This window comes from Hyperoodon ampullatus (assembly GCF_949752795.1).
Source record: "Hyperoodon ampullatus genome assembly, chromosome: 9".
Lineage (NCBI taxonomy): Eukaryota > Metazoa > Chordata > Mammalia > Artiodactyla > Ziphiidae > Hyperoodon > Hyperoodon ampullatus.
This window is the reverse complement of record NC_136922.1, coordinates 61,887,111-61,903,892: the sequence shown is the minus strand read 5'-3', so window position 1 is coordinate 61,903,892 and position 16,782 is coordinate 61,887,111. Positions and strand designations below refer to the sequence as shown.

The 16,782-nt window shown below is 41.1% G+C and overlaps 1 protein-coding gene across 3 annotated transcripts in view; it reads right to left on the bottom strand.

The window, feature by feature from the left end:
• Positions 1 to 16,782, bottom strand: part of CHN2 (chimerin 2) — a gene marked incomplete at its 5' end in the record, with an annotated part of 343,976 nt that overhangs the window by 167,977 nt on the left and 159,217 nt on the right. For all 3 annotated transcript variants that reach the window (XM_079711987.1, XM_079711988.1, XM_079711989.1), the window contains one exon: positions 13,189 to 13,227. In XM_079711987.1, the coding sequence (XP_079568113.1) occupies positions 13,189 to 13,227 (39 nt within the window). Of the gene's footprint in view, positions 1 to 13,188; positions 13,228 to 16,782 lie in introns of those variants that run through there.

Genomic DNA, 16,782 nt, shown 5'->3' with positions numbered 1-16,782 from the left:
CTCCAAGGTAACCGTTATTCTCCACCTCAGTGACAAAGTAGTGGAGACGTCAAGCTGTGAAGAAGCTCAAGGTCACGCAGATAATATGATGAAATCAAGATTTAAGGCCTGATTTCCAGGTCCCAAGGTCTATATTTTTCAGCCTCACCAGTGGTCCCTAAAGCAGATGGTGGAGAGGTCCCAAGTGGGGCTGCTTGCATTAGAATCTTCGAAGAGCTAAAATATAAATTATATAATTATAAAATACAGATTCTCAGACACCATCGTCTCTGGTGATGCTCACTCTGCCAGCCTGGCAAGGGGCCCCGAAATATGTTCTTTTTAAAGGTCTTTGGGAGATTCCAACACACAGCCAGGAGTGGGGGCCACTGCCCTTTGCTTCACTGAAGGAAGGATCAGAGGAGGATCCTTGGAGGCAGGGAAGCAAAAGAGAACTGTATTTTAGTTGTACGTAAAGGAGATCTTGCTCAACACTAGTAGAGATGCAGATGAGGAGGTGAGTTGATTGCAGAGGAGGATGGCCAGGGCTGGATTACAAACTGAATGGAGGAAAGGGCCTTGAATGCTTGAAGGATGGAGATGCCATTAACAATCACAGAGGTTACAGGAGAAGGAATGTAAGGGACAGTTCCTCTCCTGTGTCAACAGGCTAAAGCCCTTAGCTGTATCCTCTGAGTAAAGAGAAACATGGTCATTCACCAGTCTTACAACCGGAAATAGCCCCAGCCAGGAGTAACTTTGAGCGGGGGTCCCTGAAAAACCCTCAAGCCAGGGGTGCCACCTCTCCTTGCTGGTCTCTGGGCAGCACACACCATTAGTCAATTGTTATTTTTCAGTGAGCAGGTCTCAGGCTCTACAAAATCTGCTCAGTGCTGTTCCAAGCAATAGAAATTGACAAAGCCTGTTTGCCATCTGAATAATATGTCTCTATAAAGATAATGAGATGACAACCAATTGCCATGGCAGCCACAGAAAAAAATGGGGCCCTAGACTCTATCTCAGCTTCAGCCCCAGTCCCTCATTTTCAAGGTTGGCTATAACGAAACAAACATCCATGAGGCCCATTTAATGTAACTGTAACATGTCACATAATCTTGAAAATGTCATTTCTTGAATTTTCTTTGTTCAACAAACCCACGTCACAAGCAACATGCAATAACAAATGTCACTGCTTGGGTGATTCTGTGCGCTAAGGGGCGAGATGATGGACTGTGCTTCTATGGCAATGCTCCAAGTCTGTCCCAGGCACTCCCCAGCCCTGGGTCCTTGCAGCACAAGAGAGAATTCTTATTCTGGAGTAAGCTGTTAGGCAGGGGGATGGGGTGGGGATCGTCACTAGGGAATGTGGAGGTAAGAGACGGGGATCCCCTGCTCCCCAGGAAACCCGAAGCAGATTGAGAAATCAAGAGCTCACTGAGAGGTCCAAGGCTGAGACCCGGGAGCTGTGAGAGCAGAGAAGAGACAGGGAAATCTCTCTGTGCAGCCTCGGAGGCAGCGGATTAAAGCTCCACGGTCCACTTGATGTGCCCTGTGTCTGTGGAGTGCATGAATGGACAGCGAATCATCCCAAATTGAGGAGGTGGACTTTGAGGACAAGATTTAAGACTTTTCCCCCTTTTCCTCTTTTTACAACAAATTATCCCAAATTGAGGAGGTGGACTTTGAGGGCAAGATTATCGATTTTTCCCCCTGCTCTCTTTTTGTGAATGTGTATGTGTATGCTTCTGTGTGAGATTTCCTCTGCATAGCTTTGCTTCCACCATATGTCCGAGGGTTCTATCTGTCCGTTTTTTTTTTTCAATAATTACTTTTTAACTTTAATAACGTTACTATATTTTATACTTTATTCTGTTTTACTTTACCTGCTCTTTCTTTTTTTCCTCCCTTCCCTTCCTCCCTTCCCTTCCTCCCTCCCTCCCTCCCCCCTCCTTTCCTTCTTTCTCTCTTTCTTTCCTGCCTCCCTCCCTCCCTCGCTGCTTCCTTTCACTCTTTTTCTTTCCTTCCTCCCTCCCTCCCTCCTGTCTTTCTTTCCTTCCTCCCTCCCTCCCTCCCTTCTTCCATTCACTCTTTCTCTTTCCTTCCGCCCTCCCTCCCTCCTTTCTTTCTTTCTTTCCATCCTTCCTCCCTCCCTCCCTCCTTTCTTTCTTTCTTCCTTCCTTCCTTTCTTCCCTTCTTCCTTTCTTTCCCTCTCTCTTTCTTTCTTCTACTAATTCTTTCTTTCTACTTTTTCTCCCTTTTATTCTGAGCCAGGTAGATGAAAGGCTCTTGGTGCTGCAGCCAGGAGTCAGTGCTGTGCCTCTGAAGTGGGAGAGCCAACTTCAGGACACGGGTCCACAAGAGACCTCCCAGCTCCACATAATATCAAGTGGCGAAAATCTCCCGGAGATCTCCATCTCAACACCAGCACCCAGCTTCAGTCAACGACCAGCAAGCTACAGTGCTGGTCACCCTATGCCAAGCAACTAGCAAGGCAGGAACACAACCCCACCCATTAGCAGAGAGGCTGCCTAAAAACATAAGGCCACAGGCACCCCAAAACACACCACCAGACGTGGACCTGTCCACCAGAAAGACAAGATCGAGCCTCAACCACCAGAACACAGGCACTAGTCCCCCCCACCAGAAAGTCTACATAACCTACTGAAACAACCTTAGCCACTGGGGACAGACACCAAAAACAACGGGAACTACGAATCTGCAGCCTGCAAAAAGGAGACCCCAAACACAGTAAGATAAGCAAAATGAGAAGACAGAAAAACACACAGCAGGTGAAGGAGAAAGATAAAAACCCACCAGACCTAACAAATGAAGAGGTAATAGGCAGTCTACCTGAAAAAGAATTCAGAATAATGATAGTAAAGATGATCCAAGATTCTATTTCCAAGATCCAAAATCTTGGAAATAGAATAGGCAAAATGCAAGAAACAGTTAACAAGGACCTAGAAGAACTAAAGATGAATCAAGCATCAATTAAAAACACAATAAATGAAATGAAAAATACTCTAGATGGGATCAATAGCAGAATAACTGAGGCAGAAGAACGGATAAGTGAGGTGGAAGATAAAATAGTGGAAATAACTGACGCAGAGCAAAATAAAGAAAAAAGAATGAAAAGAACAGAGGACAGTCTCAGAGACCTCTGGGACAACATTAAACGCACCAACATTTGAATTATAGGGGTTCCAGAAGAAGAAGAGAAAAAGAAAGGGACTGAGAAAATATTTGAAGAGATTATAGTTGAAAACTTCCCTAATATGGGAAAGGAAATAGTTAATCAAGTCCAGGAGGCACAGAGAGTCCCATACAGAATAAATCCAAGGAGAAATACGCCAAGACACATATTAATCAAACTGTCAAAAATTAAACACAAAGAAATCATATTAAAAGCAGCAAGGGAAAAACAACAAATAACACACAAGGGAATCCCCATCAGGTTAACAGCTGATCTCTCAGCAGAAACTCTACAAGCCAGAAGGGAGTGGCAGGACATAATTAAAGTGATGAAGGAGAGAAACCTGCAACCAAGATTACTCTATCCAGCAAGGATCTCATTCAGATTTGATGGAGAAATTAAAACCTTTACAGACAAGCAAAAGCTGAGAGAGTTCAGCACCACCAAGCCAGCTTTACAACAAATGCTAAAGGAACTTCTCTAGGCAAGAAACACAACAGAAGGAATATACCTACAATAACGAACCCAAAGCAATTAAGGAAATGGGAATAGGAACATACATATCAATAATTACCTTAAATGTAAATGGACTAAATGCTCCCACCAAAAGACACAGATTGGCTGAATGGATACAAAAACAAGACCCATATATATGCTGTCTACAAGAGACCCACTTCAGACCTAGAGACACATACAGACTGAAAGTAAGGGGATGGAAAAAGATATTCCATGCAAATGGAAATCAAAAGAAAGCTGGAGTAGCAATTCTTATATCAGACAAAATAGACTTTAAAATAAAGACTATTAGAAGAGACAAAGAAGGACACTACATAATGATCAAGGGATCGATCCAAGAAGAAGATATAACAATTGTAAATATTTATGCACCCAACATAGGAGCACCTCAATACATAAAGCAAATGCTAACAGCCATAAAAGGGGAAATCGACAGTAACACACTCATAGTAGGGGACTTTAACACCCCACTTTCACCAATGGACAGATCATCCAAAATGAAAATAAATAAGGAAACACAAGCTTTAAATGATACATTAAACAAGATGGACTTAATTGATATTTATAGGACATTCCATCCAAAAACAACAGAATACACATTTTTCTCAAGTGCTCATGGAACATTCTCCAGGATAGATCATATCTTGGGTCACAAATCAAGCCTTGGTAAATTTAAGAAAATTGAAATTGTATCAAGTATCTTTTCCAACCACAATGCTATGAGACTAGACATCAATTACAGGAAAAGAGCTGTAAAAAATACAAACACATGGAGGCTAAACAATACACTACTCAATAACGAAGTGATCACTGAAGAAATCAAAGAGGAAATTAAAAAATACCTAGAAACAAATGACAATGGAGACACGACGACCCAAAACCTATGGGACGCAGCAAAAGCAGTTCTAAGGGGGAAGTTTATAGCAATACAATCCTACCTTAAGAAACAGGAAACATCTCGAGTAAACAACCTGACCCTGCACCTAAAGCAATTAGAGAAAGAAGAACAAAAAACCCCCAAAGTTAGCAGAAGGAAAGAAATTATAAAGATCAGATCAGAAATAAATGAAAAAGAAATGAAGGAAACAATAGGAAAGATCAATAAAACTAAAAGCTGGTTCTTTGAGAAGATAAACAAAATTGATAAACCATTAGCCAGACTCATCAAGAAAAAAAGGGAGAAGACTCAAATCAATAGAATTAGAAATGAAAAAGGAGAAGTAACAACTGACACTGCAGAAATACAAAAGATCATGAGAGATTACTACAAGCAACTCTATGCCAATAAAATGGACAACCTGGAAGAAATGGACAAATTCTTAGAAATGCACAACCTGCCAAGACTGAATCAGGAAGAAATAGAAAATATGAATAGACCAATCACAAGCACTGAAATTGAAACTGTGATTAAAAATCTTCCAACAAACAAAAGTCCAGGACCAGATGGCTTCACAGGCGAATTCTATCAAACATTTAGAGAAGAGCTAACACCCATCCTTCTCAAACTCTTCCAAACAATTTCAGAGGAAGGAACACTCTGAAACTCATTCTACGAGGCCACCATCACCTTGATACCAAAACCAGGCAAGGATGTCACAAAGAAAGAAAACTACAGGCCAATATCACTGATGAACATAGATGCAAAAATCATCAACAGAATACTAGCAAACAGAATCCAACAGCACATTAAAAGGATCATACACCATGATCAAGTGGGGTTTATTCCAGGAATGCAAGGATTCTTCAATATACGCAAATCAATCAATGTGATACACCATATTAACAAGTTGAAGGAGAAAAACCATATGATCATCTCAATAGATGCAGAGAAAGCTTTCGACAAAATTCAACACCCATTTATGATAAAAACCCTGCAGAAAGTAGGCATAGAGGGACCTTTCCTCAACATAATAAAGGCCATATATGACAAACCCACAGCCAGCATTGTCCTCAATGGTGAAAAACTGAAACCATTTCCACTAAGATCAGGAACAAGACAAGGCTGCCCACTCTCACCACTCTTATTCAACATAGTTTTGGAAGTTTTAGCCACAACAATCAGAGAAGAAAAGGAAATAAAAGGAATCCAAATTGGAAAAGAAGAAGTAAAGTTGTCACTGTTTGCAGATGACATGATACTATACATAGAGAATCCTAAAGATGCTACCAGAAAACTACTGGAGCTAAGCAATGAATTTGGTAAAGTAGCAGGAGACAAAATTAATGCACAGAAATCTCTGGCATTCCTGTACACTAATGATGAAAAATCTGAAAATGAAATCAAGAAAACACTCCCATTTACCATTGCAACAAAAAGAATAAAATATCTAGGAATAAACCTACCTAAGGAGACAAAAGACCTGTATGCAGAAAATTATAAGACACTGATGAAAGAAATTAAAGATGATACAAATAGATGGAGAGATATACCATGTTCCTGGATTGGAAGAATCAATATTGTGAAAATGACTCTACTACCCAAAGCCATCTACAGATTCAATGCAATCCCTATCAAACTACCACTGGCATTTTTCACAGAACTAGAACAAAAAATTTCAAAATTTGTTTGGAAAAACAAAAGACCCCGAATAGCCAAAGCAATCTTGAGAACGAAAAACGGAGCTGGAGGAATCAGGCTCCCTGACTTCAGACTATACTACAAAGCTACGTAATCAAGACAGTGTGGTATTGGCACAAAAACAGAAAGATAGATCAATGGAACAGGATAGAAAGCCCAGAGATAAACCCACACACATATGGTCAACTTATCTTTGATAAAGGAGGCAGGAATGTACAGTGGAGAAAGGACAGCCTCTTCAATAAGTGGTGCTGGGAAAACTGGACAGGGACATGTAAAAGTATGAGATTAGATCATTCCCTAACACCATACACAAAAATAAGCTCAAAATGGATTAAAGACCTAAATGTAAGGCCAGAAACTATCAAACTCTTAGAGGAAAACATAGGCAGAACACTCTGTGACATAGATCACAGCAAGATCCTTTTGGACCCACCTCCTAGAGAAATGGAAATAAAAACAAAGATAAACACATGGGACCTAATGAAACTTCAAAGCTTTTGCACAGCAAAGGAAACCATAAACAAGACCAAAAGACAACCCTCAGAATGGGAGAAAATATTTGCAAATGAAGCAACTGACAAAGGATTAATCTCCAAAATTTAGAAGCAGCTCATGCAGCTCAATAGCAAAAAAACAAACAACCCAATCCAAAAATGGGCAGAAGACTTAAATAGGCATTTCTCCAAAGAAGATATACAGACTGCCAACAAACACATGAAAGAATGCTCAACCTCATTAATCATTAGAGAAATGCAAATCAAAACTACAATGAGATATCATCTCACACCAGTCAGAATGGCCATCATCAAGAAATCTAGAAACAATAAATGCTGGAGAGGGTGCGGAAAAAAGGGAACACTCTTGCACTGTTGGTGGGAATGTGAATTGGTACAGCCACTATGGAGAACAGTATGGAGGTTCCTTAAAAAACTAAAAATAGAACTACCATATGACCCAGCAATCCCACTACTAGGCATATACCCTGAGAAAACCATAATTCAAAAAGAGACATGTACCAAAATGTTCATTGCAGCTCCATTCACAATAGCCCAGAGATGGAAACAACCTAAGTGTCCATCATCGGATGAATGGATAAAGAAGATGTGGCACATATATACAATGGAATATTACTCAGCCATAAAAAGAAACGAAACTGAGCTATTTGTAATGAGGTGGATAGACCTAGAGTCTGTCATACAGAGTCAAGTAAGTCAGAAAGAGAAAGACAAATACCGTATCCTAACACATATATATGGAATTAAAAAAAAAAATGTCATGAAGAACCTAGGGGTAAAACGGGAATAAAGACACAGACCTACTTGAGAATGGACTTGAGGATATGGGGAGGGGGAAGGGTAAGCTGTGACAAAGCGAAAGAGAGGCATGGACATATATACACTACCAAACGTAAGGTAGATAGATAGTGCGAAGCAGCCGCATAGCACAGGGAGATCAGCTCGGTGCTTTGTGACCGCCTGGAGGGGTGGGATGGGGAGGTTGGGAGGGAGGGAGATGCATGAGGGAAGGGATGTGGGAACAGATGTATATGTATGACTGATTCACTTTGTTATAAAGCAGAAACTAAAAAAAAAAAAAAAAAAAAAAAAGAATCCGCCTGCCAATGCAGGGGACACAGGTTTGAGCCCTGGTCTGGGAAGGTTCCACATGCTACGGAGCAACTAAGCCCGTGTGCCACAACTACTGAGCCTGCACTCTAGAGCCCGCGAGCCACAACTACGGAGCCCGCGTGCCACAACTACTGAAGCCTGTGCGCCTAGAGCCCGTGCTCCACAAGGGAAGCCACCACAGTGAGAAGCCCGTGCACCACAATGAAGAGTAGCCCCCACTCACCACAACTAGAGAAAGTCTGAACACAGCAACGAAGACCCAAAGCAGCCAAAAACAAAAATAAATAAATAAATATTTTTAAAATGACTAGGAAAAAAAAAGAGCTCACTGAGAGGGTGTTTTATTTTTTTCTTCAGTAAGAAAACTCGGCTCATCCTCTGGTAACACAATCAACCCACTCCCCATGGAGGCTGAGTGAAAGCCCTGGCCTGGGTGATGCTAAGCCCAGTCCAAACCCGTCAGCTCCTAAAAGACCCTGCAGGGATGTCCTCTAACAGCCACTTATCACTTAAGAGGGCATGTGGATTCAGGAGCTGAACCTGGCCACTTGGATGTGACACTGACCCAGGACCACCCCGCTCACTGCCCATATCTTCCCGGTGTTCATGGGAAAAAAACTCACGGGTGTGAGTTAGAAATAGCAGGGGCTTTCAATGGCCTCTTGGCTCAGCCCCACTTCCAGGCAACTGTGTGCAGGCCTTGTCTTGCTAACAGAATGTCCAGTCTTACTGGGGATGGAGTTCTCCTCTTGTCCCATGGCACAGTGAAAAGCCTGAGGATGAGGCTGTGTAGACTTGAACCAGGGTGTCTCAGGCCTAAGTGTGTATAAGAAACACCTGTGGGGTGTGAATAAATTGCAGATCCCCACCACTCTTCCGATTCAGAAATCTGGCATCGGGCTGAGGTTATTAATAATAATATTTATTAATAAATAATATTTATTAATAAATAATAGTTATTATAACTATTCTCCCCAGGTGACTCTGATGCAGGGGGCCTATGGATCAGAATTCTGAGGTTCTAAACTCCTCTTTAGAAAAACAGGCACAAGCTGTGACTGCCTGACCTGCTGCCCAGGAGAGTCTCTGGGGAGAGACGTTGGCCACAGCATCTGCTGCTTAATTGGCACTTGGCCTCTTAAACAATAAAATCTTTCAGAGTATACCCATGGTGGTTGGCTTTTAAACTCATCTGCTTAGTTCATAGTTCTGGCTTAAAGTTTAGAATGTGGCTTTACTTTATTTTTAAAGTAAACTTGAAAATAGCTTTTTTTTAAGAATTGAAACCAAATACTTCTCAGTGATTTCACCAATGTTTTGGGGTTTGGTCTTGAGTATTAAGGACTAGATGTAGATATATGATACTGTGGGACAAGATTATTCTTGCCAAATAATCAGCTCAGGAAGTGATAGCATTAGCTTCTAAGAAAGGGGAGCAGGAAAGGCAGGAACATAAGGGACTTCACGTGGCATCATTGTTCTTTGAGTCAAGATGGAGTCTTATCCATCCTTGCGGTCCCACAGCTCAAAGCACACTGCCTGGTCTAAGGCAAAGACTTAATATGCATTTGTTGAATGAATGAATGAATGAATGAATAAATTAATAAGCAATCTACTTTATAGAAAATATTTAGAGAGCTGATTTCTAAGGTTCCTTATTCTTCTAAATTTCTAAATCAGACATTAATTGGTTGCCTTCTAGGCATCCATTTCCATCTTCCCCATTTTAACGGTACTCCAAAGTTTCCAGTCACTCCTGTTTAATCCCTCCTGAGTTCCAGTGGTGAGCCCTGATGGGTTTAGGGCAGTTAGTCTATCTCAACTCTCTGACCACAGTGATGGAGTTAGGGTTGGGAACCCATGTCAAATAGGGCTGAGACTCAATTCTAAGACTTTTGCTTGCAGTAGACTGTCCTTCTGCCTGTCACTCTTAAATGTGGATGTGGTAGCCCTGATGCTATTGGTAGCTCTCTGGGGGTTACAAGAGAAAAGCCTACTAACAGTGGAGACAAACCTAGGAAAGCAGAGCCAATAAAGGAAGAGGTACACATTGGGTTCTAGTAATGTCATTTGAGTTGCTGGACCAAGTCATGCCTGAAGCCAGTGCCTCTAGACTTTTTGCTTATGTCAATCAATGCGCTTGTGAGGAATATTCTGTTACTTGCACCTAAGAGCATTGCAATTAGCATTAAAATTTAAAAACAGCTTCTTAAAGTGGATCATTATGAGGCAGACTAATTTTCTTTTAGGAATAACGTTATAATTGGGACCAAAGCTTCATAATAAGAATCTGATATCAAATAAGTCAATATTAACAGCCAACAATAGGTGGTGGGTGAAAGCAAAGACATACCTATATACTCCTATAATCATCGTAAATAATCAGTTTTCAAACCAAGCCCTATAATATGGCAAAAATGAACTGCATCTGGTAAATGTATGAGAAATTTCAAAGTACCGAGTAAATGCCAGAGCTAGAAAATTAAGTGTGTGATGGGAAAGTATGGATTCCATAGATGATACGTTAAGGAGTTTGACATCAGCATGTAAAATTAATCTCTGAAAGGATGGTTTGTGAGTATTTCAAAGAGAAACAACTTGGTGATTCCTGAGGTTCAGAATGGGTTTACCAACAGGTTATTTAAAACCAAACAAATTTCATATTCTGAAAGGTTTGTTGGATTTTCAGATAAGGAAAATGCTATTGTTTTAACATACTTGGATATTAACATGTATCTCATGAAGTTCTTCAAGGCCCTCAGATTTCTTCTCCTTATTTATCCTTCAAGACCCACATGCAAATTTAACCTCTTTTATAAAGTCTTCTCTAATCCCAGGAGGTAGAAGAGCTGTATGTTGTTGCTTCAGTCCATTTGCATGTTAATTGGTTACATCTGTCTCCCTTTCTAGACTGTAAACTGGAGGAAAGTATGGGCCACATTTTAGCTACTGTTGATTCCTAAAGCTTATCCTAATGCTTATAATGTATGTCTGCTGAAAGACCAAATGAGTAGATGATCAACTTGGGAATAAGAGGGAGTAGCATGAGCTTGGTAATGATATTGTTAGATGAGTTTATAATAGTCCAACACCCTAACTCAAAGAATTAATGGACTCAGGACAACCAAAAGAGAGTGCTTTCTCAGTAGTACCCTGTGGATCTTCGATCAACCTGTTTTTGATGCTGTGAATGGCCCTGCTGTTGGCATACTCCCTTCAGTTGTAGAGTTCTGCATCACTAGAGACCCTCAAATACTGCCTGGATGACTATTAGTTGAGTGTAATAAAGGGGAACTTCATATATGTCATTAGGTTTGTATTAAATGGCCTCAACTATCCCTTCTGCATCTAAAGTTTTATGATCATAGAGCAAATTAAACACACGCGCACACACAACTTGCTTAGATCAAAAACTCAAAACCAACACACTCTGGTAAAATTGATATTGGAACATGTAATTAACAACACCTTTTCTGGCTTCCTTAGGACGTAAAGGTGCTTTTAAGAGATACACTGGGTGGCCCAAGGTCTCTTAGCAAAAAGCGAAATGAATTTGAGCCAGTGCCATCTTCTCGCTTCAGTAAACCTCTCTGTGGTGGCATTCACTCAACGAATATTTATTGCGTAGTTAATGTACACAAGGCTGTGTGTAAGGCAGTGTGCAAGGAACAGTGAGCCACGGGACCCCCAATACCTCTCACTACAGATATTTTGTTGATTTACTGTCAGAGCGCTTCACACTCCATTAGGAAACAAACAAACAAAAACATCCAATTACTTAGTCATTAGCATTGCCTTTTAAAATAGAAGATCAGAATGCATAACATTAGATTGGAAGGGCCCTTAGAGACCCAGCACAACCCCTTTATTTCACAGATGGAAGAACAGACTCATGTAATAAAGAATGAGGTGCCTCTCTATATGCTGACATAGGAAGATAAAAACAAGGTATTTGTGAAATGAAACAAGCAAGTTGAAGGACACTGGGTACAGCATAAACCCATTTTTACAAAAGGGAACAACAACAAACTATTAGGCATGTGTATTTTAAACACTTGGAAAGATATTCTTTCCAAAATTGACAGGGTCAGTGATTGGAAAAGAGGAGTGGAATATGGGGTGAGAGCTGGTATGTGGCCTATGGGAAGTTTTTGCTCTCAGCTTTATGTATTTCTCTAACGTTTGTCTTTTATGTAGCTTTATATTGCTTTTGTAACAAATACATACATACACAGGTATATGCATGTGTGTCTGTGTGTATGTACATACTTATCTATATACTTATGTATACAATTTTAAGTAGAAAGAAAAGAAGATTGGCAACTTGCAGGCTGTGAGTCTGGCTTGCTTCTGGGTTCCACTCTGAATGCCACTCCAAGGTTTCTCATAAAACCTCTGCCAAGTTACTGAACCCCTCTGAGCTGTGGTTTCTTTGTATGTGAAACAGGGATAAGAGTGGTACTGGTCGCTTAGGGCTGTGGTGCGATTTGCGACTTCAGGTACAGAGCTAGCATGGTGGCTGGCACACTGCAGGTCTCAACAGGCGGTAGAAACAAGGGCAACATCAATAATGATAGAAATAATGATTTTTATTATTGCTGTCTAGAAGCAGAGCCTGAATGAGAGCCTGTTCCCCTGGCTCTCAGCACAGTGGGCTCCCCACACCACACTCCTCCCCTCTGTCACTGGAGAATGACTTAGTCAGGTGGATGATACTAAGGAAAGAGAAAACCAGCTTGAGGTGATGACAAGTGCCCACCTTCATGAGGGGAGATGGATTGATGATCGATGATCAGATAATGATCTCTGTTTCTACGGAGTCACCCTTAGTGACCAAATATTATCCATTGCTATCTGTTAATTTTTCTGTGGTAAACGGCATTTGATATTACAGCTTTAAGATGAATAGCCAAGAACATAATTCATGGAAGTCAACACACGTACCCTTGCTGACCAACTGTGAGGAAGGAAGGAAGAGGAAAGGAAGGATGGAAAGAAGGGAGGAAGGAAGACAAGGAAAGTCCCAAAGAAAGGTAGAGAGTCAGAACGTCCACCTTTTTCTTCCCTAAGCATTTCCCTAAGCGGGTCACAGGCAGCTGGCTCTCCGAGGTCCTGGCCAGGGGACAGGGCTCTTCCAGTTCTCTCTGACCAATATCTCTCCTCAGCAGAGAGAGATTTGGGTTTGCAGTGCTGTGATGCGAGAGTTTGTGTGCACTAAATCAACAGCAAAAATTGTTCAAAAGGCAGGCCGACTAAAGACTTCTGAGGAGATTCTGATTTTAGATACTCACAGTAGGATTTCCATATTGGAGGCTGGTATTCTTCAGCATCTAGAATAAAAAGAAAGAAATCAATCCGTCAGCTTGAACATCAAACTGTCAACTTGTGTCTTCTCTGGAGGAACAACTGTCTGTCAGCAGTACTTGCCTTCTGGTCCCAGGGGCCTCTCAGCTCATGTACGGGACAGTTCCAGGCATGAGGGGGTAAGTGTATATGGCAACCCTTGTGGATCCAACACCACTTTCTTCATGTCGCTTACCATGACAGAATCAATTGCTTAACCATTTTCATAGAGCCCAGTAAATCAAAAAAGATTTTTAAAGCAATTAACTTGATTGTACCCTCCCGTAATCCTTTCAAACAGTATTTACTTAACTTGGCATAATAAACATATAATTTATCTCACAGATTCCAGTCAGACCTTTAGCCCATTTATTAAGACTTGAGGGCAAGACACAAAGTGGCAAGTCTGTAATATTAAATCTGTTGAAGTGGTACAACTCAACCAACTGAACTCCTAGGTCTGACAGCTGAGACACTGATGATTCAATTGGAATCGCATTATGTCCTTGAATTTACTCCAGTGTGGGACTTAGGAAATTTCCAGAAAACCTCTCAGCAACCAGTGTCAGAGTGAAAGAGTTACAACAAAATGGAGAGGACGCAATTGTTATTCATCAATCTAGAAAGCAGACAATGGAGAAAATCTGCTTGTTCAGTCAACTCAACAATCCCAGTGCTGACAGCTGAATTTATAATTTTGACGGAGTTATTAGAGTCCTCCTGAGCTCATAGCTAAGGTCTTGGTAAAACATACTCTAGCTTAAACAGCCAGAGGGAAAAATCCTTTTCCCCGACTCATAGAATGTTAAGCTGGGGAAGCTTTAAGAGTTCTGTAATTCAGTGCTTTTTGATAAGGAAGCTCTGTTTTTGTCATCCTGCACGCCTATGGCATCCCACACCCATCCTTATGCTGCTCTTGTCCTTGTGCTACTGTCACATACTACTTTCATGCAAAGGAACAGAAATTTTCTAATCTCATGCAGTAAGACAGTTTGAGAATTTTTCCCCTCCTGAGAAACAAATATACTTACTATAAATAAAAAGTAACTCAAGAGTGGTGGACTTCCCCAAATCCTACTCAATTACAGTTATGTAGCTTAAATTAAGTTCTTTCACAATTCATACTCGCTTTCTGGGGCCCATCCTATCACAGAGGCAACTAAACACCTCCTAAGATAGTTTCATACAAATGCATCTGGATTCTTAGGCTTGCATTGTCACGAACCTACCTATGGATAATCAGCCACATAGGCACACACACAAATACAGTGTATTAATAATGGTTTATGTTGTTATTCAAACCTAGTTTGCTAAATAAAAGTGAAGCTCTTAATACTTTTGTCAAAGTAGACAATGTAATAGTGAGCTTTTAACCTAAAGAAGCAATTAATTTCATCTTATATGTGACACAGACCAATTTTAATGGGTTAAGATGAGTGTTTGTTTATAATAACATTCAAATAAAATAAATCATGTTGCCGAGTTTACAACAAAATTCTAGAACCATCCATACAATACCACCTCACCAGAAAAACCAGGTCCTGAATGTTAAAATATGGATGACACCTTCAAAAATATTTTCCAAATATAAAGATCAATGCGCGCGCGCGCACACACACACACACACACACACACACACACACACACACACACACACACACACACACACACACACACACACACACACACACACACACACACACACACACACACACACACACACACACACACACACTGCATGGAAGTATGAATCCCTGAGATGTCATCTATCCAAAGCTGTCTTGTTATTTTGGATGAGATTTACTCTATAAGGTAAGTACAACCCCCAGACCAAGAAGTTGTCAAGAATATTCAGAACCTAGAGTACAGCTTTCTACATAGTCAGGGAAGTTCCCCCCGCCCAAAATAAATAGTCTCCTTAATGCAGGTTTTCAAACATAGCTCAGATGCTCAACTTGGATTTCCTAAGGTCTTCTTACCTAAAGTCAGAAGTTTGGATTAGATGGCCTCTCACTGTTCATCTCAGTCTTGCTCTGTGAAAAACCTAGAATTTTTATTCATCTGAAATGCTGGCTCCTAACCTTTAAACTTTCATTTAGGCTTCCCTGCACATAAACACCTTATCCCTTTCTGGTTGTTTCTTGTTGGCAACGTCACATAGAGGTGAAGAAAGCCATCCACAGAGACGGGAGATCACAATGCTCCCTTGCTTAAAATCCTCCAATGTCTCCCATCTGCACTTGGAAAAAAATACAAACATGATACTGTGGCCTCCAAGGCCCTGTGTCCTCTGGTTCCTGCCCTCCTCTTCACTCCATTGCAGGCACTTCCCCCCTTTTCATGTATCATCCAACCATACTGGCCTTCTCTCTCTGCCTAGAACAAGCCAAGTTCTTCTGAGCCCCTGGCCTTTGCTCCTGTGGACCCTCCATGTAAGAACTCTCCTCCAATAGAGCTTTGCATGGCTGACTTGCTCTGTCATGCAGGGCTCAGCTCAAATGTCACCTCCCATGGGCCACCCCTGCCAATCCTGTGTAAAGCAGCCTTCCCCCAACCCCATTCACTCTCCTTCACAGCACTTATTACCATCTGAAATTATTTATTGATTTGTTGGCTTGTTATTACTGGGCTCATCCCACTATTAGCCAAACTCCATACAAGCAGAAAATTTGCCTTGTTCACTTAGGTCTCCTCGGCCCTTAGAAGGGTGCCTGACATAACAGACATTCAAACAGCATGTATTAAATAAATGAACAAACTCTCAGGGTTCATATCTTACCTCTGACAACTATTGGCTGAATAACTTGAAGCATGTTACTCAACTTCTTTTAAGAGCCTCTCAAAACTTATCTTTATAAAACAGAAAAATAAATGTACCGACCTCATAACCGATCTCTTAGGGTTATTGTGTCAATTAAATGAGATAATATATATAAAGTTCTTGGGACTGGGCCTGGAAAACAGCAAGTTCTCCATGAAGCCCCACTAATGTTGTCATTGTGCTGTTGTCACTGTTGTATCACCTGGTCCTGGTTCTTCCCAGGTGAGCTCAGGCTCTTGTCTTCTCTCGCTTGGCCACAGCTAGTGATTATCTCCATTCTTGCCCCCAGACCTGAAGCCTGTAACTAAGTTCCACTGCTGTTGTCATGGAAGGTTTTTCTTTCTCATAAATGCATTCAAAGTGAGAGGCCATTTGTCACGCTTCAGTGGAACAACTATAACTACCTTGGTCTTAGGGATTTGTTTCACGAGCCACTAAAGCGCACTGTCAGGAGGCCTTGGCCAAGAGACAAGGCACAAAACATTTTTAATGTGTTGACACGAACTTTAGCTGCGTCCAACACGGCCCTGCCAACATCACATTTGTCCCAGTTTCACACAGTAGTTTTTAAAAATCTGCTTTACTCTTGGATAGCCTGACACCGTATCTTTTTTTTAAACATGGAATAGGTTTTCTAGATCATTTAGTTCACCTTCCTCATTTAGCAAATGAGGAACATGAAATGAGAATGATGAAGTGGCTTTCTCAAGGTCATAAAACA